The sequence below is a fragment of the Abramis brama genome (genome assembly GCF_963993115.1).
Source record: "Abramis brama genome assembly, chromosome: 22".
Taxonomy (NCBI): domain Eukaryota; kingdom Metazoa; phylum Chordata; class Actinopteri; order Cypriniformes; family Leuciscidae; genus Abramis; species Abramis brama.
The window spans coordinates 11,003,724-11,029,616 of NC_139984.1; the positions used below are offsets into that span (position 1 = coordinate 11,003,724).

A 25,893-nucleotide genomic window follows, 5' to 3' on the forward strand; every position below is an offset into this window, starting at 1 on the left:
GGTTGTGATTCTCATACCTGTTCTTGGATTTTCCTGTTTGCCTGTGTTCCTTATGCCCAAGAGGAGAAAAATGTTTCCTCCTTTTACCACGCCCCTCCTACAGCAACTATCGCAAAATGGGTTAAGACATGCTTTTTTGGACGTTAATAAATGGCGCAAATACCAGAGAGATGACTAGCGCAATTCTGAGTAAACCACAGTACATTGTTCATTCAAAAACTCTCCTCTCGTAAATTTTGCATCTGAAAGGGAAAGCTTCAAAAAAGGTTAGCCGCAAAAATAACTGTCCATGCTTTTTCATAGCTAATGTCTTTAATAAATCCTGACAAAAGAGGGTTTAGGCTTGCGCAAGTTGTATCTATATCTAACCTTAAAAAAATCACTAAACTAAGTGTGATTATACTTAGAACAAGAAAAAAATATCTGCCAATGGGGTAAGAGAGTGAACGAGTTTATTTAAGAGAAATAAACTTAATTCAAATGAAAAACTAGTTTTATTATTCTTACCCCATTGGCAGACATTTGTTGTTTCAAGCATAAAGTCACTTAATTTTGATGTTTTTCTTTTCAGAAAACAAGACTTTATGTCATTTTACTTCTCAAATAAATGTTTCATGATTTAAGAATGTTTAGGTATTTTACTGAAAAACAAGAGAAAAATATTTTTTTTTGCAGTGTAGAGACTGCTGTAGCGTGGCGGAAAAACCGGTTTAGATCCCTGGATTTGGTGAGCATGCTAAAAACCGCCCGTCTGTAGGCCTGGTTCAGCCAATTCAGTGTTGTTTTTGTCTGCGTGAGTGTTGCTCTCCAATAAATATACATTGGTCATCTGGTTATGTACTGTAGGTTGGCGTGTGTTTGGCAGCTCTAAGCTGTGTGTATCGTTTCATTTGTCAGAACAAGAGGGCTGCAGTTTGTTCTTTCCCCCTCTGTCGGTGTTTCATTTGACGGTTTAAGTCAGGCTGTTTTTTATAGCCCCGTAACGTACATTTCCATGCCGTCGTTAAAGGTAAAGATAGTGGTGGTGCTCGCTGCGTTTGCTCCCTGCTTCACATCGCCGATTGTCTCGTAAAAGTTCTCGCAGGTCATGGCTCTGCCCGGACCCTGGGCGGGCTTCTTTTTGGGCTTCAGCGTGTTGCTGGCCAGCTTCTCCCTTTTCCGGTGGGAATCGATGGTGGCGTAAGCCGGGTCCGAATCCAGCGCCGGGCCCCGGGGCCATGTCTTCTCGCCTACAGGTTCGTAGCAGGGCTCCTCTTGGGGGCCGGTCCTCCCCCACACCTCTTCCCCTGTAGCTCCGGCAGCCCTGTCTTCTTCCTGGGGCGCAGCAGAGGCCATCGGCCTGCTCTCTTCCTGGCTCTGACCCTGCTGGTGTCTCCTCTTCAGGGTCTTACAAACGGTAGAGTACATGTCAGAGATCTGAGGACAGAGAGAGAGAGAACCGCAGAATGAGAAACACTCAAGAGTGTGCAAAAGATCAGCTGTGCCAAAGTGGATTTCGTAACAACAACAGTCCTGTGGAGCAGATTCTCAAGTTACAGTTAGAGTGCTGAAGGGCTTACCAAAAAACATGAAACACGCCGATTTTAGAGTGCAGAACAAATTTGCAACAACCCTTACAACCCTTAGTGCTCAATTCCGATTTATTGCTCAGATCCGATTTTTTTCATATAGCTGTTCACATTGTTGTTTTAAATGTGGCCAATATCAGATTCCAGTGTGAACAGATCATAGGGCCCTATTTTAACGATCTGAAATGCAAGTATCAAGCGCGAAACACAAGTAACTTTGTGGGCGGGCGCTATTGCTATTATACCGGCGGGATAAATGACTCTTGCGCCCGACGCAAATTAAAATGGGTAGGTCTGAAGTAGCTTCATTACTCATAGGTGTGGTTTGGGCGTATCGTGAAATAAACCAATCAGAGCGACATCTCACATTCCCTTTAAGAGCAGGCGCGCTTGTTCCATGGCGGATTCCTATTATAACGGCAGATTTGCCAGGCGGACGCCAGGAGCGGTTCACAGCCGAGGAGACCAACGTTCTCGACAGGGCCGTAAAAGACAGAGAAGTGACATTGTATGGGAATGGGAGAAACACACCCAAATTAGCTTCGGTTAAACAGGCATATAAAAATTTGGGTAAATGTGTAAGCTAGATTTATGCCTATTTTTTCACATCTTCGTGGACACAACAATGATTTCCCTCGTGTGTTAATATTTTTCCTTGTAATAATGTATGGTTTTCTAAACCTGCAAAATAGCACCAGGGAACGTTTGCGCCGGAACACGCCTCCTCTTTTCACTGAACCGCCCCCGGGAGCGCAAATGCATTTCCTAATTTACCGACGTGCGTCTGTGGAGGGAAAAGTCTGCTGTGCGCGGGTGCAAAATAGGAATGATACATGCGTCGGTGTACAAAGTCAATTGCGCTGGGTGCAAGATAGGGCCCATAGACTGTAAAAAAAATATAGACGTAGAGTCTGTGATGTCACCCATAGGTTTCTGAAGAGTATTTTTGAAGCCCAAAGTGGGCGGAGCCGGCCGTCGCCATCTTGGCAGCGCGTCACTCCCAGATAACTGAAAATGGGCAAAGAGGCGGGATTAGCTGAGGTGACGTGACGCTAACAGACAGCAGACAAACGACTAGTAGTGACATCAGCGGTAATCCACCTGTCACTCAAGTGGCCATGCCCTTAATTATGTAGAACTTTAAGGCTTAATATTATTTACACGGATGAGTTATAAAAAAAATTCACCCCCTCACAGTTGTCATGAAGGGCAAAATTAGCTATATAGACCAAAAACACTTTTTGCACCAGGCTGTGAACATATTTTTCTGCTGTACAGTTGGGCATATTAACATGGGGGTCAATGGGATTGACTCTCTTTTGGAGCCTGTCTCTAGCGGCCAGTCGATGAATTGCAGTTTAAGTCACTTCCATGTTGGATTCAAGAGAGACAGGAAGGTTGCCACTTGGAACAAATCATGGTCCTGAACTGACCCGCATGCGCAAAAGAACGATAAAAAGACGTCACACAGCATGCTGTCATATGGAAATAAACACGGAGGACATTAAAGTAAATAATTACACGTTTATTTATAGTGTGATCTGCCACTGAAGCCAGCAGATTTAGACGTCGGGTATGTAAAATCTTTGAAGTGACTCCCATTAGACGAATGTTGATCTAGAGTGACTTCCGATGACTGTTCAGATTGCGGTCGCATTGCAAAATCTGACCTGTATCGGATCTAGTACCACATATGGAAGTGGGAGAAATCGGAATGGAAAAGATCAGATTCCATGTGGATTGAGCTGTTCACACTGTCATGAGGAAAACAGATCTGAGTCGGATTTGGGCCACATGTAGCCTTAGAATATTAACAGCACATGCACCTCTCCTCAACAGGTCCACGATTTGAGGTCTCATTCATGAGCGTTGCACAAATCCTGCAGGACAAGTCCCACGTCAAAGTTTAATTCTCAGATTTAGGGGTTTGTTCAAAGTTTGATCAATAGTAACAGTGACAATTGCTTAGCAAAGTAAAAGACAACAGGACAGATAAGAGTTAACACAACCTCTAATATGCCTGAAGATGTAGTATATGTACATAAACGCCCACAGCGGTGAGTGTTTGACGGAGGCATGCGTGGTAACAGGACTCTGCTTGCACACAGCAGAAATATGACCCACTTTGGCCCGTGATCGACAGAGCCAGTGTAAACGCTCTTATCTGGCTGCAGAGAGCAGAAGTGTTACCTAACCTGCAGATAAGCCTGTTAAACTTTCACCACAGCAGCCCACTGAAACGGCATTAACACTGCTAACCAGACAGGAGGTAAATGGGTGGGAAGATGTCCATGTGGTCCGTTACAAGTGTGTGTGTGTGTGCATGCACGCGCTCTGGTAACCTCACATGCCCTCTCTCTGCTAGATGGCATTTAGCACTCCCAGCTCAATGGCATGTATAAAATCCCAGTCAAGAGCTCAACTCACATTTTGACCTTTATGACATTCGTGTGTAAAGACTGAGGAGATGTTATGGCATGAATAGAGCTGTGCATGCAAACTGTGTTTGTCATGTTAACACCTCTAACGACACTGCAGCGTTCAGTATTTTAGCCTGTACTGGATAATCTGCAGGCCGTGGCATGAGGCATTGCATGCGTCTGAACTCAGGCATGACCGAACCAGCCGATTTCAAGAAAACCGCTGAGTTCGATGTTGTTCGAGACTCCCAGGTGTGAGTGTGTGTGTGTGTGTACGCCACGCTGATCTCTTCTCCTTCGTGTCGAGCATTGTTTACCGTGCTGTGCAGCGCTTTGCAGAGCGAGAGGAAATCACAATGACGGGGGTTTCAAAACTCTCTGCAGCTGTTGAGAAAGCCTTGAGAGGTTTTTATCCTTCCTCTTGCTCGCTCACTCTCTTTCTTTCCCCTTCATATTGCTTCATTCCCTTGCATTTTCACCCCCCCGTTCCCCTCCCCCTCCCCCTCCCCAAACACACACTTTTTTCTCTTCTTACAAATGCAGTCTTCTGAAGCAGCTCTGTTGTATGTCTTGTTGTATGTGTGCATACACACGTTCTCACTGGTGTGTTTGCACTTGACACAAAAGCACAGTGGCGCTACAGTTCGGAGATTTCGAATTAAGTAAGCACAGGAGTAATATCAACATAATACTTTGAATATGTTTTTCTATTTAAAACTGATCTTTTAAGTCAAAGACAATGTAAAAAATGATATGATCAATAAGTTGTGACAACATGTTTTTACATTTCTTTAACTCATCAAAATAAGTTGAATCGTTTAAAAGTCAGTTCAATGTAATTTAAGTTGAAATTACTTAAACATCCAAGTTGATATATAATATAATATAATAATTATACATGCAGTTTTTACAACCCGCAACTGGTTTGCCTGTGTTTCTTTTATTATTTTCCTTGGTTGTTAATTCGTTTATGCACCTATTTCTGTTTAGTTGATTACTCTCCCTTGTATTTAAGCCCTCAGTTTCCTTTGTTTCATTGTCCAGTATTGCTTATGTTAAGCGTGGTTATCTCCTGAGCTTATTCCTGAAGTCTCTAATGTTCACCAAAGCTGCATTTATGTTAATCAAAAATACAGTAAAACAGAGTAATACTGTGAACTAGTATTACAATTTACAATAAATGTTTTCTATTTGAATATATTTTAAAATGTATTTTATTCCTGTGACGACAAAGCTTAAGTCTCAGCATAATTACTCCAGTCTTCGGTGTCACATGATCCTTTGATTCTTTGATAAATAGAAAGTTGAAAAGAACAGCATCTTTTTGAAACAGAAATCTTTTGTACCATCATAAATGTCTTTACTGTCACTTTTAATCAAATGAATGGGCCCTTGCTGAATAAAAGTACTAATTTCCTTGTTTTGTTTTTAAAAAAGGAAAAAGAGAGTAATCTTTTAAACAGTGTTGTACAGTATGTCATTTTTGATCTAAAATCATGATGTTCAGAAAGGTCCACAGATGTTATTTGTTCAGTAAATGTGTTAAGAGGGCCGCGTCACGCCCACACACTCACACACCCACCTCGTGACATGAATCTGGGCGTGTCTGGGCAAGAGAAGGAATGAGCAGAGAAGAGCGTGGAGAAGTGTTTTCAGCTCAACGGTTACAACAGTCAACACTTCTATCTGAGCCAAAGGAGTTACAAAAAATAGCAAAAAACTTTGAGATACACTATTGTTCAAAAGTTAGGGGTTGGTAATATTTTTAAAAAAAAGTCTCTTCTCACCAAGGCTGCATTTATTTGATAAAAATAAAATAAAAAATACAGTAAAAACACTAATATTCTGAAATATTATTATAATTCAAAAGAACTGTTTTCTATTTGAATATCTATTAAAATGTAATTTATTCCTGTGATCAAAGCTGAATTTTCAGCATCATTACTCCAGTCTTCAGTGTCACATGATCCTTCAGAAATCATTCTAATATGATGATCTGATGATCCACAAACATTATTATCAATGATAAAAACAGTTTAATATTTTTGTGGAAACTGGGACATTTATTCAGGCTTCTTTGATGAATAGAATTTTTTTTAAAGCATTTATTTGAAGTAGAAATATTTTGTAACATTATAAATGTTTTTGAATAAAAGTATTCCCAGACAGCAACATCCGGGCCAGATCCGGGCCACATCTGGTACATGTGGATTCCACACGTACCAGAAGTGGGCCGAATCTGGACCGACACGATGTTGCTGTCTGGGTTCATAATAATCATAAAATCATACTGACACCAAACTTTTCAACAGTAATGTATATTTTACAAAAAGTCTAATTTATCAGTCTAAAACTATTATATTACACAGTTTAGCTTTTCTAGTAAATCTTGTTGATATTCAGGAGGTTTCGATATTTCCGCTGGAAAACAAGACAAAACTGATGAAGATTATTTTATTTTTATAATGGTCCTTGTAAGTTCCTAATAGGATCTAGTATTCTTCCCTAACCCTAACCCTTTGCTGTAAACACTGAATCCAGCTTGTAAGTTTTGATTGGCCACAGGAAACCGATTAAACACAGGCTGACCCAGAGTGCTCATATTCCTTCCCTCACACCAACCCTGAACTGACAGTCCTCAACAAGCGCCATCTACAGACCTTTGACCTGACAGTTAGTCATGCCATTCCTAGCCAGCGATAGAGAGAGAGAGAGAGAGAGAGAGAGAGGAGAGGGGGAGGGAGAGTATAAGGCTCAAACTTTCTCTCTCTCCTCTCTAGCCACAATTTATCAGATTGCAACCATCATTCCACTCACTTCCTGTGCCAGAAAACGCTCTTTATTGACGGACAAAGGTCAGACCAAAGAGGTCCGAAATGTATGCGAATGAGTCCTGGATTTTAGGGGTCAAATGTCAAAGTCTGCAACCTGATCCCTTCATGCAAACTTAGACTCAAATGTCCTGACCCCGTCTGCGGTGCTGGAATAGCGAGGGAGACGTTACCTCCACGGCGGTGGGATGGCTGTGTCCGTTCTCCAGCTGAGGAACCCCTGGCACGATGATCTCATCCTCTTCTGGTGGTTTCCAAATGTACTGCTCCCCGTTGCCCATGAAGACCGCCTCCTGTTGGACACACGAGGAACACACAGGGTGGTCAGATCCCCTCGAGGGGCTGATAACACACTGAATTTTGTCATCTGAACGGTGGCCAGTCCATTTTTCCGTTTGTGTCCCACAGAAGGAAGGAAGAAAGAAAGTGAAAAGCCATGAACTGTTCTTTTAATTTCATACATATTGGTGTTTGTTTCTACAATGGAAGTGCACTGTGAGTTAATGATTACAGGAGCAGATATGTACGACGCATAAAGAGTCAATGATTAAAGAGGGGAAAAAACACACCTCCTGTATGAATGATTAATACCAGCAACAGATGAATGGCTACAGTGTTTGCCGTTATTTATTTCCCTGGCTGAAGCCACTACCTGCTCTCTGTGGTTCCTCCCTGATGCCTTTAACAAAAAAAAACACATGGCGGGACGGGCAGCCAGCCAAAAAATCTTACATAATCATCAGGCCCACTGCACTGGAGTGACACATTTGCTGCACAACTACATTGCATGATCACTTTTACACACACTTCAATAATATTTACTCTAGATGCAGACTCGGAAGTAATGCAGGTCAAACACACACACACACAGTACATATTATTTAACTTTGCTTGAACATTAAGTAAGCCTATTGTATGTTAGATTTAGAAAGACAGGTATGCACCAAATACTGTACAATACCATGCATGTGTAAACAAGCCGTCAATCAACAAACTCGTGACAAAGAAAAATTTAATCTCCATTTGTGGCAAACAAATGGCACTCACAAACACACACACACACACACACTGACCACACTCATACACACACACACTCACCACAATCATACACCCCCCCCACACACACACACCCACACACACACACACCACACACCCCACACACACACAGACACAAATAAAGACAAGTAGAGCAGTGCTGAGTTAACAGGAAGACAGGATCATTATCCGATCATTGTCTGAGTGTTTTCCATTTTAAAGGAACCATCTTTACACATGCTGTTCTGCGCTCTGCAAATCGTATCTGTCCTTGAAAGCCACACACAACATAAACAGGTATCAGCTGACAGACCAACACAAATATGGGTGAAACACAAACAGAAGCACAGAGTATTAGCTAAAACCACCGACATTGCATCACTTCTATGTATTTTTTTTTTTTATCTTTAAAGTATCTTTAATTTTATGTCAACTTGCTTTATACTTTTAAATGAGTTAGATTATGGGCAACATTTTAACACTTGCTAATGTTAATTTCTTTAACCTGTTTTAATCTAAAACATTTAAAATCTAAAATTCTGAAAAATGTACCCTATAAAAGTCATCATTCATTCAAATCAGTCATGAAGATTTTAGCTAATGCTTCAGTTTGGTGAATGTAGGACATTTTTATATGAAACAGCAGTATCTAGTGGTCAAAACATATAACTGCACTAGTAGGCTCTGCATTCAAGTACTTGCCACTTACATCTGTGCAAATGGCAGACAATTATAACAAAAAACACTTTTTTCCATGTCTATTGCCTGGAAATAGAATGCATGGCCTTGGCGTTGCTTAAATGCTCTACTAGTTGAGCTACAGGAACATCAACATTAGAAAGACTTACATTTATGAAGAAAATGAGAGTAGGCTACCTTAAAGATGCTAGGGTGTTCTAAGTTGTTAGCATGGCATTGCTATGCAATTGCAAAGTTGTTCTGGGGGGGTTTGCTAGGTTATTGCCACGCATTTGATAATTTGTTCTGGGAAGTATGTAGTGCTTTATTATGTGGTTGCTGGGGTGTTTTGGGTGGTTGATAGGTTGTTGCTAACTTAAGCAGCTGCTAAGTTGTTGCAAGGTTTTAGTGCACTACTAGGTGGTTGGCTGGTTGATAGGACATTGCCATGCAGTTGTGCTACTATGTGGTTGCTGGGTTGTTCTGGGGTGTGTTTCCCAAAGACAACAATGGTCACAAGTTCTGTCGTTAAAAATAGAGTTCAGTGGAACTTGCGACCATAATTGATTAACAATTCTTTTGGGAAACACAGCCCAGGATTGTTTCTAGGGCATTGCTAAGCAGTTACTAAGTTGTTCTGAGGTTATAGTAAGTTATTTGGTTGCAGGAGTTTTCTGGGTGGTTGCTAGGGGGTTGCTATAAGGTTGTTATGTTGTTCTGAGAGGGTTTTTGGTGCATTTCTATGGTTGCTGAGTTGATCTAGTTGCTTGCTAGGGTGTTCTTGTATTTTTGGGGGGACTAAATATAGATCCTACTTCAGAGTAGGGTCTAAACCAGCACAATAGGAACTACCAGTGACATAAGTGTACGCTGATTGGCCGAACGCTTGCGAAACGATGGCAGCTGCCATTTTTAAAAAGCTGTGTAAACACACAGTTTATAGCCTATACTCCACGAACATGTAAAACAGAGATAGATGGCCCGACGCCGAAGTCTAGGCACTTCTCAACCTTTACGCTAAGCAGGAAATCCAACGTGACTTTGAAGGGACCAATAAAAACATGATTATATATTTCTACACAGCTAGCGACATTGGGCATCAATCAAGTCAAGTCAAGTCAAGTCAAGTTTATTTATATAGCGCTTTTCACAATACAGCTTCACAGTATTAAATTAAAATAATACATCAATGCTTGTTTCTAGTGGAAAACGTCCACGTTTGGTAATGCTGATCAATAGTATTGTTGATTGATTGATTAATTAAATTAAATATCCCCAAATATCCCCAACTGAGCAAGCCAGAGGCAACAGTGGCAAGGAACCGAAAAACTCCATCAGGTGACCTAATGGAGAAAAAAAAAAAAACCTTGGGAGAACCCAGGCTCAGTCGGGGGCCAGTTCTCCTCTGGCGTTTATGAACTAGAGGTCGGATTTAACTGTAAGATTAAAAGTATTATATGAATGCCTGGCTGAAGAGATGCGTCTTTAATCTAGTTTTAAACTGGGAGAGCGAGTCTGAGCAACGAACAGTAACAGGAAGACTATTCCAGAGTTTTGGAGCTAAATGTGAAAATGCTCTCCCTCCTTTGGTGGATCTGGATATCCTAGGTATGACCAAAAGCCTCGAATTTAGTGATCTTAAAGAGCGCGATGGATTATAGGGTGATAGAAGATCCGTTAAATAGACTGGAGCTAAGCCATTTGGCGCTTTATAAGTCAGTAGCAATACCTTGTAATTAATACGGAACTTTATAGGTAACCAATGTAGTGATGATAAAATCTGTGTTATATGATCATATTTTCTTGATCTAGTAAGAACTCTAGCGGCGGCATTTTGGACCAACTGTAGCTTGTTTAATGAGGACGCAGGACAATCGGCCAACAAAGCATTACAGTAATCTAGTCTCGAGGTCATGAATGCATGAACTAATTTTTCTGCATCAGAAACTGATAGCATGTTACGTAGCTTAGCAATGTTTCTAAGGTGGAAAAAGGCTGTTCTTGTAACATGAAATATGATTTTCAAAAGACAGGTTGCAGTCTAGTATAACACCCAGGTCTTTTACTGTAGAGGATAAAGTAACAGGACATCCTACTATGTTAAAGTTGTAGTGTGAGAGGTTTTGTGGGCGGTTTTTTGAACCGATGATTAGTACCTCTGTCTTGTCTGGATTTAATAAAAGAAAATTGCGCGTCATCCAATCTTTTATATCTTTAACAGACTCTGTCAATTTGGATAATTTAGCGTTTTCATCTGGCCGTGATGAAATATAGATTTGAGTGTCATCAGCATAACAATGGAAACTAATTCCATGTTTCCTTATAATATTTCCAAGTGGCAGCATATATATTGAGAATAACAGAGGGCCTAACACAGATCCCTGCGGCACTCCATAGTTTACTGGAGTTATGATCGATTTTTCTCCATTTAAATAGACAAAATGGTAGCGGTCAGATAAGTATGATCTGAACCAACTTAATGCTTGTCCTTGAACACCAGTATAATTTTGTAGTCGATCTAAGAGTATTGTGTGATCTATAGTATCGAACGCAGCACTAAGATCAAGTAAAACTAGTATTGAGATACAGCCTTGGTCAGATGCTAAAAGTAAATCTTTTGTAATTTTAACGAGCGCAGTTTCAGTGCTATGATGCGGTCTGAATCCAGACTGAAACTTTTCATAGATGTCATTTTCTTGCAAGAAAGAGCCCAGTTGAGCGGACACCACTTTTTCTTGTATTTTAGACATAAAAGGAAGATTTGAAATGGGTCTATAATTTGCTAGATTATGCGGGTCTAATTGTGGTTTCTTAATGAGAGGTTTTATAACTGCCAGTTTAAATGTTCCTGGAACATGACCTAAAGATAAAGATGAGTTAATAATATTGAGGAGAGGCTCTTCCACTATAGGTAACACTTCTTTCAGTAGTTTAGTTGGTATAGGATCTAATAAACATGTTGTTGTTTTAGATGAAGTGATAAGTTTATTTAACTCTTTTTGTTCTATAGTTGTAAAGCACTGTAATTGTTCTTGCGTCGTGATAATTGAGGCTGAATTATAAGGCGCGATTGAGGATTGAACGTTTACAATTGTGGTTCTGATGTTTTCTATTTTCTCAGTGAAGAACTTCATGAAATCATTACTACTAAACTGTAACGGAATATTTTGTTCAGGTGACGTCTGTTTATTTGTTAGTCTAGCCACGGTGGTAAATAAAAATCTAGGATTGTTTTGGTTGTTTTCTATTAGTTTGCGGAGGTACTCAGCCCTGGCCGCTTTTAGGGCCTTTTTATAACGTGACATACTGTCTTTCCATGCGATTCTAAAGACATCTAAATTAGTTTGTTTCCATTTACGCTCTAAATTACGGGTTTCTCTCTTTAGAACATGCGTAGTATTGTTGTACCATGGTGCTTTACTTTTCTCTCTGACCTTTTTTAATCTAATGGGTGCAACAATATCCAATTTTCCAGAGAGAATGGTGCTCATAGTGCTAGTTAATTCCTCTAGTTCATCTGTTTGTTTGGGTTCACTGAGCAGCTGAGACAGATCAGATAAGCAATTTGAAAAATTATCTATGGTGGATGGAAGGATTGTTCTGCCTGATCGATAACGCGGCGCAGCATTATATATTACAGGAGTACGTAATATGCAAGTTACCATGTAATGGTCAGTGACATCATCACTTTGTGGAATGATATCTATATCGGTTGGATCGGTTCCATGTGATATAATTAAATCGAGTGTATGATTAAAGCGATGGGTTGGTCCGGTAACGTTTTGCTTGACTACGTGTATGTTAAAATCTCCAACAATTAATGCTTTATCGACATTGACTAATAGGTCTGAGAGAAAATCTGCAAACTCTTTTAGGAAATCAGCGTAAGGCCCAGGCGGTCTATATACGGTAGCCAAGGCTAGAGATAATAGGGAAGTTTTTCTAACATCTAAGAGCGTAACATTTAGTACAAGTACTTCAAACGAAATAAACTTATAACCCGTTTTCTGAGTAACATTGAGAATATCTCTATAGATTGTTGCAACACCGCCGCCACGACCAATCAGACGGGGCTCATGCTTATAGGAGTATCCTGCTGGGGTAGACTCATTTAGACCGAAATAATCATTTGGTTTAAGCCAGGTTTCAGTAAGGCAAAGTACATCGAAGCTATTATCTGTGACTATTTCATTTACAATAACTGCCTTAGGTGTGAGTGATCTAATGTTTAGAAGACCTAGCTTTAGAAATTGTTTTTGTTTACTAATAGCAACATTTTCTGTTTTAATAACAATTAGATTTTTCCTAGATCCTGCAGTAAATTTATTATTTGATCTCATTAAACGAGGAATAGACACAGTTTCTATGCAATGTTCTACACTAGTATTTATATCAGTTAAATTGGTGCAGCAGAGACTATGATTTGGACTTTTGGTTACTAGTCAAAAGGTATTTAACATTTTGGAGATGTTATCCGACAGAAGATCCGCTCCGAATTTGCTTAGGTGTAAGCCATCAGCACGGAAAAGCCTAGGACGCTCCCAAAACAGATTCCAATTATTTACAAAGAGCAGTTTCTGCTCATTGCACCATGACATTAACCATTCATTTAGCGCAAATAATCTACTACTTTTCTTGTCCTAGTTGGTACGTGGGAAGCGGTCCTGACACTATGATCGTTGTTTCAGGCGATGTGCTGCGTACCGTATCGATCAGATTCCTGAAGTCTTTCTTCAGAACCTCCGTCTGGCGCAGCCTGATGTCGTTCACTCCCGCGTGCAGGACCACAGTACCGACGCGCTTGTCACCGTTCAGAATCTCGGGAACGCGAGCAGCGATTTCAGAAACACGAGCAGCAGGAAAGCAGTGACTGTGCACCTTACTTTTACCTAACGTAGCGTGTACGTGCCGAACGATGGAATTGCCGATGATCACAGCATTGAGAAGCACCTCAGTGAGGAAAAGTAGAAAATGTTCGTTGTAAGTGAGTTTAAAGGGAAAAATCAAGAATTATAAATCAAATCGATGGAGCTCCAAAGACAACAACGCGTTCAGACGCGACGCATGCGCGAAATGTAAGTATCATAGACGGTGAAAAACTACTCGCCAGAAAATTCTTTGTTAGTTAACACCGTCTACTCTTGCTGTCTCACCGTCTAATCACACGGCAAACGATACAATACTTTTTCGTATACTATTTACTTTATTTGTTTAACCGTTCTATCCAATAATGTATTAGATAGGACTGTTAAACAGGCCGTAAAGTAATGAAGATGGAGAATGGGAGCGCTGTGTGCTCAGGCTCTGGCTAAGTCGTTCTCAGCGCAGTCAAAATAAAAGTCATGGCTTACGTCACTTCAAAGTTCCAACTGGCGGTGCAAATGCAACCAGGAAAATGGTCGTAGGGGATCATTTAGTTCTCTAGGGACACCCCTGGTGGCTAGTACCTATAATTGAGTTCCTATAGGCTAACCACCCGGTGCGAAAGCCCTTCCATACATGGACCAAGTCCCCCCTTCAAGGTTTCTGTGGGATTTTGCTGCCCATTTTTGGTTATGAACATGTTTTTGACTATAACTGTTTTGGATGTGTGGCTGATCTGTGTCATCACCTTTGGGAAATTGGGTAGGTGAAATGGTTCCACGGTTTTCCTAGGCAAGGTGCTGCTGGAGGACTCGCTGCTGGACACGCTCTGGTGCTCCCTTTCTCCATCCTCCACCACCTCCTCCCTCCTGCCGCGCTCCAGCTTCTTCACCTTCCGTATAGAGGCATATTCTGCTGTCACCGCCTCTTGACTCACGCCTCCTCTGCTTCCACCTTGGCCATTCCCACTGGACGTCGGGCTGTGGGCTCGACGCTGAGTGGGCGTGTTGGTTGACGGCGGGGCAAGGGCAGCAGGCGGAGGAGCTTTATCAGCCCCTTTGATTCCAACGCTCTCATACAGGCCGTCATCTGGTGGGTGGGACGTGGGAGAGGCGCGGCGGGAAACTTCGGAGTAGGTGTGCTCACGTTCCTCGCTGTCAGGTTTGTTGGGAACACGAGGCAGTTGGCGGGCCGGGCTGGGTCGGAGGTCAGAATTGGAGCGGCGGGTATGCAGGAGCAGGAGGTCCATGCTGGCCGGCCGGCTCTTAGGGGCGCCTGTCAATCCGAATAACACGGATTAAGACGAGAGAGATGGGAAAGATTAATCAGAGGATTAAGACTAAAGACAGTCTGGAGTCAGATATCAGATAAAATAATGAATACGCACATATTACAAAGGGTCATTAAAAATGTCACATTTGACATTACTACAGGGACACACAAGAGGGCAGACCATTACTATTTGATTATCTCGTATTTTCAACACACTCACAAATTGACATATCTTTAAACCTGCATACATACAGTACAATGAGTTAAAAGCCAACATGAAACTTCATTGGCAACTCAGTTTAAAATAAAAATGTGAATTTTTGTCTTCTAAAGCAGAAGGACCTGAAGGACCCCCAACACTGCACGTTTTCTTTGTCTCCCTAATCAAACACACCTGATTCAACTCATCAGCTCATTAGAAGAAACTCTAGGACCTGAAATGGGTGTGTCAGAAAGAGGAGACTTTAAGAATTTAAAAGTCTCTTTCTGTAGCTCGTTGGCTACAAATGCAACCGGAACCAATCAGCTTGTGCCTTTTAGTTAAGTTAAGGACCCATCAGCCTGCACCATCTAGAGTTTCATGACAGAACTTGGTATATATTCTTTTCTTGGGTGGGGTTAAGTTGGAATAATGTGGACTGATGAATCTAGCATTCTGCAACCAGGAGCACGCATTACCTAAGTAAATAGTATCAGTCTTGATTTCATGTTGAATTTTACATAATTGTGACTTTGTTATTCTTCCTATTTTGTGTATCTGTGTACACTAAATGGAGCTGAGGATCCATTGGTCTGGATGTAAAAGATCAGAAGCTGATGTATATAAGGCTTTGAGACGTGTGTGTTCTCTGCCTATAGCTAGACAACTGTCTTTCTCAGCCTTGCAGATCACACGTTTGTGGCAGTGGGAAGTGGGAACGTGAACTAGTAAACATCTTAGCATGACAAGCCTCTGGAGACGTCAGCCTTTGCACGCACTTGCGTCGGCCCGTTCATATATGTGTGTGTGTGTGTGTAGTAAATGAGTATGTGTGTACATAAAGAGCAGTTAATTCTCTCTCTGTCTCTCTCACCGTTGGCGTTGCAGGGCAGCCTGTGCATGTCATGCAGGCGGGTGTCAGATTTACTCATTGAGTTCAGCTTGGACTGGCGCAGCGCAGCCTGTGATACAAAACATTATCAAGTATACGTATGTACATCCATGTCCATAATTACACTGTGTGAATGTGTGTGTGTGTTCATTTATACTTATTTGCACTCACTGTTTCCAATTTCTGACCCCCTCCGTTGGCTTGGCCATGTTTGCTCTTGCTTTTTCTGCAGACAAAATGAGACACACTCTTTGTGAGGACAACATAAGATACAACATACATGCAGAGAAAGTTTTTAATGATTGGAACATCCTATGAGTATATCTCAATACTAGCTCTGTTCCCAAATCGAGTGAGATGCCAACCTAGTTAGTATTTTAAGGACACAAGCTTTGCGGCACCAGGCGCGACACAAGTGTGTTTGCTAGATTCAGCCCGACGCAGTTATCATTTTCACGTCCTGCGCCACGTTGTTTAAATAGCAAATGCATTTGTGCCCATTTGTGCGCCCATGGACATGCTGGTCTGAAAACGAGGTGTGTTCAGGCGCATTGTTGGCATGTTGTTATTTTACACCATTGATCAACGAAAACCTGGTCTAAAGTCAATGGCGCAATATATATATATATATTTATTTAAAGAGCGCGTTAATAATATGCGCCTATAGGCGGGTGCACAACGCGCGTACACTTTGTCCCATAGATGGTCTGCTTGCGTGCTTTAACCTCGCTTTAACGGAGCAGATCCAATTCCTCGCTAGAGAAGCGGTCAGTTTTTCCGCTTGCAAATTCTGCCATGGCGCGAGTGCAACTGGCTTTTAAAGGGAATGGGAGATGAGACTCTGATTGGTTTATTGCACGTTACGCCCAAAACAACCCTTTTAGACCATGTGCCGGTGGCGCCGACCATTTTTCCCATCGTTGAACTAGCAAAAGTGGATTCGGACACACCCTAAGTGCACTTGCGCCGTGCGCTTTAGACCATGCATTCAGATCGTTAAAATAGGGCCCATCATGTTGCCCTCTTAAGATACCTCATTTTGTAACACATCCAAGATGGAGGGCAAATCAAGAGCAAAAATTTCATTCACCAATGGAAAGTATAAATTAATTTAACTCAATATCTGTGTGTGCCTTTTAATGTTTTTGCTGTGTGACGTGAAATTGTAGAGCACAACAGTAGCCGCATTTCCATTACCCTTCAAATTGCGCAAATTGAAATTGCGAATTGAAAATACGTTCAATGGATTTCGCAAAAACTCCCATTTATCGCAAAAAAGTTTTTACGCTCGCATGAGGTGGTTTTTCAGGCAATTCGAAAAAGAAATATTTCGCAAAACTGCAATGGAAACAGTTTTTGCGCATTTACAGGTCACCTGACGTAGATGACGCGGTGTGTTTGGGCAGAATACGAGACCGAGTTCTTTATTAAATTCATATAAGACAAAAGAATTACAGGAATAATGGATTCTAAACCTCAAATAAATGCCACAATCAAGACCTCGAAGTAGAAATGAGGGAGAAACACCCAGAAACACCTCATATGAGCCGCTCACAAGCATAATAAGGGTCGTTCCTTACCATTAATGCTTGGAAAACACATCTCCTTCGATTAATAATAATGGCCAGTGCATTGGCTGAGATATAATACATAAACCTACCAACGTCCGTTGCCATGGTTTTTGGGATGATTTTACTTATCACGAGAGGAAAAAATGAAGTTTTAGTCGCATAAGATCGGTCAATGGAAACGCCATCATTTCGCAATAGTTTTTTGTCGACATTTAAAAAAAATCGCAAAAGTTTTGCGCAAATCTGTAATGGAAACGCGCCTTGCGATCATCAACTTTTTCCAGGCTTAGTTCCAGTGTTTTTTCCATTCATCTTTACTATAAACATTTTTTTAAAACTTTAATAGTTGAATAATAGAAAATAATGAAACATTCAGAAATAACGTTTTCATAACTTAATGGAAAGGTTAGCAAAAATTCTTAAAACATATTTTTGTTAGCCAGGCAAGCGTTGTTGGTCTGGAAAGTGATGTACATGGAGATTGTTTGCATTGGTCGGCGTCTGTCGTCAAGTCAAGTGTGCATTGGCCTCTAGAAAGCTGCTTCTTTAGTAGACTATAGACATGCAGCTCGCTGGCTTTTGTAACAGAGCTATTCTGCACTCTTGAATATGCCAGGAAGTAAAATTCCACTACAGCGAGTGTTTGTAATGGCTCTCTGTGGGGTTGGCAGGGCTGGGATGATGTAATCATGAGGGACTAGACGTGATGCAGGTGTGGTGGAGGAAGAGAGAGCGAGAGGATGGATAGGTAACCCTGACGATCCCTCCTCCCTTGCTTTTCTTTTCCTCTCATTCCCTACACACACCAGGTGTGACATCAATTATAGCTTCTCTCACTCCACCAATCCAACAGCCTGCGAAATACACACTTTTTTTTTCACACACCTTTTGGTTCTTCTCACTCTTACCCCATTTTTAACATCCACTGCTACGCACATCTCTCACACTTACGCAAATCTGTGAAACAGAGGATTTTCTCTCCTCTCTCTGTTTTACACCCTTAAACTATGGAAATAAGAAGGCGTTTATGGATGAATAGATAAGACATTCAAAAAGTAAAATAGCGTAATGCATATGCCTCATAGAACTAAGAAGTCACAGCCGTAATGACAGTGTTTGCTGTTTGTTTGTAGTTGCGAGGGCTGTATCGCTCCATTCCCCGGTGAAGGTCAGAACTCAGGAGGCCGGAGGGACACGTTTGCACCTCGGTTTTAGTGACCCTGTGTCTACACACACATGACTTGCAGAATGTACATACTGCAAAGCTGCACGCAGCAAAATAACAGCTGCACTCTGCGTATGCAATCATGAATACAGCATCAGCATAGCCATGTTTTAAAGGAATATTCCAGGTTCAGTTCAAGTTAAGCTCAGTTTAAAGGCACAATGTTGATTTTCACAAAATTAATTTTGATTCAACAAAAAAATCAAAAAAAAAAAAAAAAATCAAAGCACCTACAATCAGTGTTGGGGAAAGTTCCTTGTAAAAGTAATGTGTTACAATATTGTGTTACTTCCTAAAAAAGTAACTAAAGTATATTTGTATTAACATATTTTATTATTCCATGTTGAATACATAATGATATAATGACATAATTACCATATAAAAGTGTCTTAAAAGTAGTCCATATGTCTGGTGCAGTCAAGTCTTCAGAAGAAGTGTTGTTTTAGTATCTTTTATATATACTATTATAGTATTTATTAATATATTGAATTAGCTTTTATTTTATATTTTCAGTTTTCACTTTCATTTTAGTTTTAGTAAATTTGTTTATGTGCTTTTCATTTTATTAGTTTTTTTCTTTCTTTCTGTTTTGAACCTCCCACATTATATGAACTGAATTACAACCTTTAATTCATTTTTATTTTAGTTTTAGGTTTAGTAATTTTAGTACTAATTTCATTAAGTTTCCAGGGCAGCATGTTTATTCTTCTTTTAAGTTTTTTTTTATGTTAATCTAATATTTATATTTTATTTTAATTTAGATTTATTTACCAAAATTTATTTGTAATAGTTTTAGCTAACAATAAAAACACTGTTCTGAGGTCATATGATGTGAACAAAGGTCATTTTTACATATTTTTTTGCTAAATTTAAGTAATTACTTGCAAAAAATAAATAAATCTTCCCCTCCATTTCCAACCTGGCATTGGATAAAAACATGCAAGAATGAATGGCGTTTGGCGTCTTTGACATCAAACCTGGCGAGATTATATTTAAGAGCTGCAGAATGTAGTGTATGAGTAGTATATTTTATGGTACTTTATATTTTATGGCCACTATATGCTTTCATTGTATAGAAAAGAGCAGCTTGAACATTATTCAAAATATCTCCTTTTGTGTTCCACAGAAGAAAGTCATATAGTTTGGAACAACATGAGGGTGAGTAAATGAGGAAAAGATTTTTAGGTGAACTATCCCTTTAACCCCTCAATGGAAATGAGATGGAACATTTCAATTCTGAGAAAGGGGTTTTACTCAATCATAATTTGTGTATCTCAGAACAATGAGCTCAGTGTGTGTTTTCCGTTACGCATCTGTTGACTTTGCTGCAATGCCAGCACACATTTTCAGCCGTATTTAGTGTACCTCTATTTTTACCGTTGGAATGACACTAAAACAAACACACTTGGCTTCTGTACAGTTAGCTTGTATTCCCATGCTCTAACAATTCAGAGCAAGTTGTTTTGCAGTAAAGCACAAACATGACTTTGTGGTGAAAATGCAACAAAAGAGTCTAGTCCCTATTCTTCTTTTCTGTGAAACGTTACGCAAAACAGAAATAGAACAATGCCTGAGAGTGTGTGAATCTGATTTGTTTGAGGGTTTCGTTCCTTGTAATATCCCGAAGCAAAAGTCTTTGTCACAAACGAGCATCCGACGCAGAGCTTAACTTCTCAGCGAAACGGCTCCTACAGAGGGCACGCAATCTGCTGAAGGAGTGATATTAGCATTCATCAAGTCGCTCCACAGCGGGAAATGAGAGATAGAGACAGTAAGAGAGATAGAACTAAAGAAAAAGAGGAGGATGTGCCCTGACACAAGAGTGGGGGAGAGTTTTTAAGAAGCCGACGCATTCTTTTGACATATGAGTGGGGCGCGTCTGTGCAGAAACACTTTCATGTGCAAACGAACAAACAGCTCAGGAAAGAAGCATTATGGATGGGAATCATAAGGATCCTGGTTTGGTTTCTGATTGCTCTTAATTCCAGTTCCTTAACGATTCTTCAATTAATGATTCTTCAGTACTTTTGAGGAAGAACATGTGGAAATAAGAAATTCAGTTCTTATTGCTCCTACTCAGCAGTTGCCAGTGCCACACGATGAGATATTTCAGATTGTAACAGAAAGATATAACAAATCCGATTTAAAGTCTTGCATAAGGTGCATTTAAGCATAATCGAAGAATGAACTGGTGTGATGTAATTTCGAATGAAATCAGGCCAAAGTTTGTTTTGGAAGTTCGAAACAACCTGCTAAAGCAAACTTTCTGGAAAAGTTGTCCAGCTGGTAAACATCTTTGAACTCCCATTGGTCCGTGGCGATGACGTACTAGGTAGGTGTGACTCTGAGGCTCCGCCTTCTTTGAAGTGGAAAGATGTAATTTACAAGTGGAAAGATGTAAACATCAGTAAACATGAAATGTGTCAGTAAATCAAATCAGTGACTTCACATTGTTTCTCTTCGTAAGATGAAAATAATATGTTATTTAAACTGATTAAATTATATACAGAAAGTGATCAAAGAATGCTCCCTTTACAATCGCTGGAGCTGTCAATCAAATAGCGCGAGTTTATCAGTGACTGAGTTCTGTACTCTCGCCAAAACTCGTGTTTTAATCAACGAATCTCTTATTTACATTGCACTGTTAGTTATGATGAAATAATTCGTTAGTGTGCAGAAATCAAGTTGCAAAGATGAGATCACTGCATTCACATGCCACAATCTAAATATAATGCCATAGATATAAATATAATGCTATAATCAACACTTTTCACGATTAGTTAACCTTGAGAGCTGTAATAGTTAAAACGTGCTAAAAGTTTTCGAGAGAGTTCCACATTTCATATGCGAAGATGTCAGCCAATCACAGCAGTGGGCATTTACACTGAAGTCTCACAGCAGACACGCCCCTTCAAACAGAGCGTTCAAACCAGAGGGATAAAATCAGGGTAGGAAAAATGCCTTTTATTTATAAATTCATACTAACATTATAAGTGCACCCCAGGAGACATTATAAAACAATGCAGTTCATGATCCCTTTACAATATGGAATATGATGAACAACTGGTTCTCCACCCTAGAATTATAGGTAAGAGGTGTTTGCAGTCTGTGTGTGTATTCACTCACCTCTGACACCCCACACACACCAAGACGATAAGGATGGTGACCACGAAGGCAGAGGCCGCTGCGATGGCCCCCAGTATCAGCACCTTGGGGAGATCTGAAAACATTCCACTGAGCTGCAGACACACACATACACACAGGTCCTGCCGTACGGCTCGTCCAGGGCACCTGCAGACAGAAAGAGATAACAGAAAAAAGACTTTTAAACAGGGTCAAGGCATGTCAAGATGTTTAATATCAATATTTTTCCAACAACAAGTTTACTAGGTCAAAACACAAAATATTATGCACTGCAGCATCACCTCTTTTCTCACAGTGTCTGAAACAGTTTGTTCAATGTCCCCTCCTTTCTGAGAGCTTACTCTGCTCTGATTGATCAGATGACCCAGTCTGTTGTGATTGGTCTACTCTGCTCTAATTGGTCAGATGGCCCTGTCTGTTGTGATTGGTCTACTCTGCTCTGATTGGTCAGATGGCCCTGTCTGTTGTGATTGGTCTACTCTGCTCTGATTGGTCAGATGGCCCAGTCTGTTGTGATTGGTATACTTTGCTCTGATTGGTCAGATGGCCCAGTCTGTTGGATTGGTCTACTCTGCTCTGATTGGTCAGATGGCCCAGTCTGTTGTGATTGATCTACTCTGCTCTGATTGGTCAGATGGCCCAGTCTGTTGTGATTGGTCTACTCTGCTCTGATTGGTCAGATGGCCCAGTCTGTTGTGATTGGTCTACTCTGCTCTGATTGGTCAGATGGCCCAGTCTGTTGTGATTGGTCTACTCTGCTCTGATTGGTCAGATGGCCCAGTCTGTTGTGATTGGTCTACTCTGCTCTGATTGGTCAGATGGCCCAGTCTGTTGTGATTGGTCTACTCTGCTCTGATTGGTCAGATGGCCCTGCCTGTTGTGATTGGTCTACTCTGCTCTGATTGGTCAGATGGCCCAGTCTGTTGTGATTGGTCTACTCTGCTCTGATTGGTCAGATGGCCCAGTCTGTTGTGATTGGTCTACTCTGCTCTGATTGGTCAGATGGCCCTGCCTGTTGTGATTGGTCTACTCTGCTCTGATTGGTCAGATGGCCCAGTCTGTTGTGATTGGTCTACTCTGCTCTGATTGGTCAGATGGCCCAGTCTGTTGTGATTGGTCTACTCTGCTCTGATTGGTCAGATGGCCCAGTCTATTGTGTCACAAACAGCCATATTACACAGTACATGAAAGGTAATATCCAAAGACGCATAATAGATGCACTTTAAAATGAAAATTCACATTAAATAAACATTAGTCTAAATATTAGTAAACAACAAGTAAACATTTAACATATAAACAGGGTAATTGTGTGAAAGTGCTGTTTTTGTAGCTTTGGAAGTTTTGGTTTGGAGCAAGCATTAATTATTCAGTTGTTTTAGCTTTTTTAGCTTTGCATGCATTTATTTATTTTACCCCATGCAGCTCACATGCTCCTACTATGACCAATATACTCTACCTAAAGCAAGAAGAAAACTAAAAAACTTTACTTTTTTTTTTTTTTTTTTACATTCAGCAACTTTTTGACTTAAATTAAAGTTTTTTATAAAAATAGCCTATCTCTGCCAGTTGCTTTTAACGCTGGCTAAATGTGTCTCGAATCACTTGCACTCCTTCATATTGCTTGGATACATCAGTGACAGACATGGCTGCCGTTTAATCTGTCTCTGTGTACAGTAATGCCGGGGATTAAATATGAAGTTTAATATTAGTTGTTGAGGCATACAGGCAAAGCTAAGCTAACCATTGCAAAGCTTTAACGTCTCAGTCATCATGAAGATAAAGTCACTGTGTAATATATGATGCTCTCGTCCAGCTTCCTGTGATGATTTAATGCAACATGAGTAAAGAGAGTTCACTTACTATGTAAATACTATGTTTTTTGAATGTGTAGTAGCTACTATGGTATGGTATCCTTTGAAGTACCATGTAAATACCATGTTACATGAACATTCAGTTATATGGTTTATAAGTAATGTGATATTATACTTTGTCCTAATCAGATGCAATGCAACAAGCTTATATAGCAACAAGCAGTTTGACAACTGCTGGGTTATGTGACAAAATCACAGAGAATCATAATAGGCTATATATACCGTTCAAAAGTTTGGGGCTAGTTTAAAGAAATTAACACTTTTATTCAGCAAGGACACGTTAAATTGATTAAAAGTGAAAGTAAAGACATTTATAATGTTACAAAAGGTTTCTATTTCAAATAAATGCTGTTCTTTTGAGCTTTTTATTCATCAACAAATCCTATAGTAAACATTACGGTTGGGTTTTCACAAAAAAAATATTAAGCAGCACAACTGTTTTCAACATTGGTAATAATAATAAATGTTTCTTGAGCATCAAATCATCATATCAGAATGTTTTCTGAAGGATCATGTGACACTGAAGACTGGAGTAATGATGCTGAAAATTCAGCTTTGATCACAGGAATAAATTACATTTTAAAATAAAATCTTACCAACCCCAAACTTTTGAACAGTAGTGTATATACTGTATGTATCATATTAAAATGTCTTTTTTGAGATTTCAAAGTGCCAGTGGGCAGGTCTATCCAGCATGACAATTTAGTCTCACTATTTTTCTATAAAACAGCACCTGGTCCTGACATTAGTCATCATGTCATAAAAAATGCCAGCCTGGCATATGAAGAAATCCATCATTGTGTCTATGTTGTTGAGCACATGCATCATGCACTAAAGAGAGCGGTGATGATGTTTGGAGTGAAGCTAGCTGGACTCATTCCTCTCCTTTACACATGGGATCAAATATCAATTTTTCAAGATGGCCTGAGCTTTCCCCTCTGAACACACACACAAAACAACACGCATGCAGCCAGAGTAGAAATGTGGCCAAAGCTTAGGATTAGACTGAGAAAGAGAGAGCGGGATGTGACAAAAGACCGACTAAGGAAAGCAGGTCATGGAAATCCGAAAGCATTCACCATTTCTATGATGGTGGGTGTGAATTGCGTGCATGTGTGTGCCTGGTTTATAAAACAAGCCTCGGTGTGAGATAAACGCTGTTCTCAAAGATATTATTGCATCCTTCTACCATCCCAAAAATTCATCCCTCCCTCCCTCCCTCTTCCGTCTGATGCTGCTGTCAGCACATTTCCTAAATATTCCGTCGGATCCAGAGAGAGCGGCTGAGAAGCCTGCAACATCTGCAGCCAAACGACGAAAGGAAAGAAAGCGGGGGGAGTACTGAAATAAATGGAGGTGTAGAAACCCGACAGATAGAATTAGGCTTCGGACGAGTCTTTAAACAGGGCAAGTATTTAGAGGAGTGTGTTGTTTAGTGCTTCCCCATGGGAAGGTTTCTCCAGCAACAATTCATACATCGCTGTTGTTCCCATCTCTCACCATGGCAGCGCTGATGAACGCACAAACGCAACATATACATGCGCACACACACACACAAACTTTAATCTAAGTGTGTGTAGCAGTGCATTTTTCTGCACAGAGGAAATGGCAAGTGAGCAATGTGTCGCAGAGCAATGTGCATTTTCTTTGAATTACCACAGAAAAAAAGCTTTCTTTATGCTTCAACCTGCACTTTCAGCAGCTTAAATGCGTCATTTAAAGAAATACAACCACAAACAAAAAAAAGGTTTGACTTATGAAGAATGACTCTATTTAGATGGAAATCAACTACGATATTTCTCAATGACAAAAGTCTCATTATAGCAAATGTGCATTGCCATGTACATAGTTTCTGCCACCCAGGCTCGTTGGAAAAGCAAGCCTGTGGCGATATTTCAGCAAAATGATATTACGTTGCTTCGTGCACATTTCACAACACTTTCAAATTGAAATGTCCAGTGAGTGGCGCTAAAAGCATGTTCAGTTTTATCCGAAAGAGATGAACGTGAAGTTGTTGTGCGTATTGTATTTGGTGAGTGGCACTAAAAGGTTCATGCAAAAGCAAATGTGAGATAAAAACACATTTTCTGAAGCAACCATGCCATTAGCTTGAATCTGCAAGTCTTTGAGCTCTTTTATCGTGTCGCACACGATCGCTCTCCAACGCAAGTACGGTTCTGTACCAGATGAGCTACTGAGCAAGTTTACTATGACAGAAAAGTCTCACATATTGAGCTGGTTATGTGATGCAAATGTCAAAATGTATAAGTATACAAATCAAGCACTATGGTAAAAGTGTTCGGAGGTCAAAACACGTATTGTGG

General features: G+C 40.4%; 1 protein-coding gene across 1 annotated transcript in view; it reads right to left on the reverse strand.

Moving 5' to 3' along the window:
• Positions 1-671: 671 nt before the first annotated feature.
• Positions 672-25,893, reverse strand: part of LOC311072852 (uncharacterized protein) — a 59,786-nt gene continuing 34,564 nt past the window's right edge. The window contains exons 2-7 of the mRNA XM_084098155.1: positions 21,681-21,845; positions 15,930-15,984; positions 15,741-15,828; positions 14,144-14,670; positions 6,993-7,112; positions 672-1,416 (exon numbers count right to left, since the gene is read on the reverse strand). Of these exons, the coding sequence (XP_083954281.1) occupies positions 970-1,416; positions 6,993-7,112; positions 14,144-14,670; positions 15,741-15,828; positions 15,930-15,984; positions 21,681-21,784 (1,341 nt within the window). The 5' untranslated portion in view covers positions 21,785-21,845 and the 3' untranslated portion in view covers positions 672-969. The remainder of the gene's footprint in view (positions 1,417-6,992; positions 7,113-14,143; positions 14,671-15,740; positions 15,829-15,929; positions 15,985-21,680; positions 21,846-25,893) is intronic.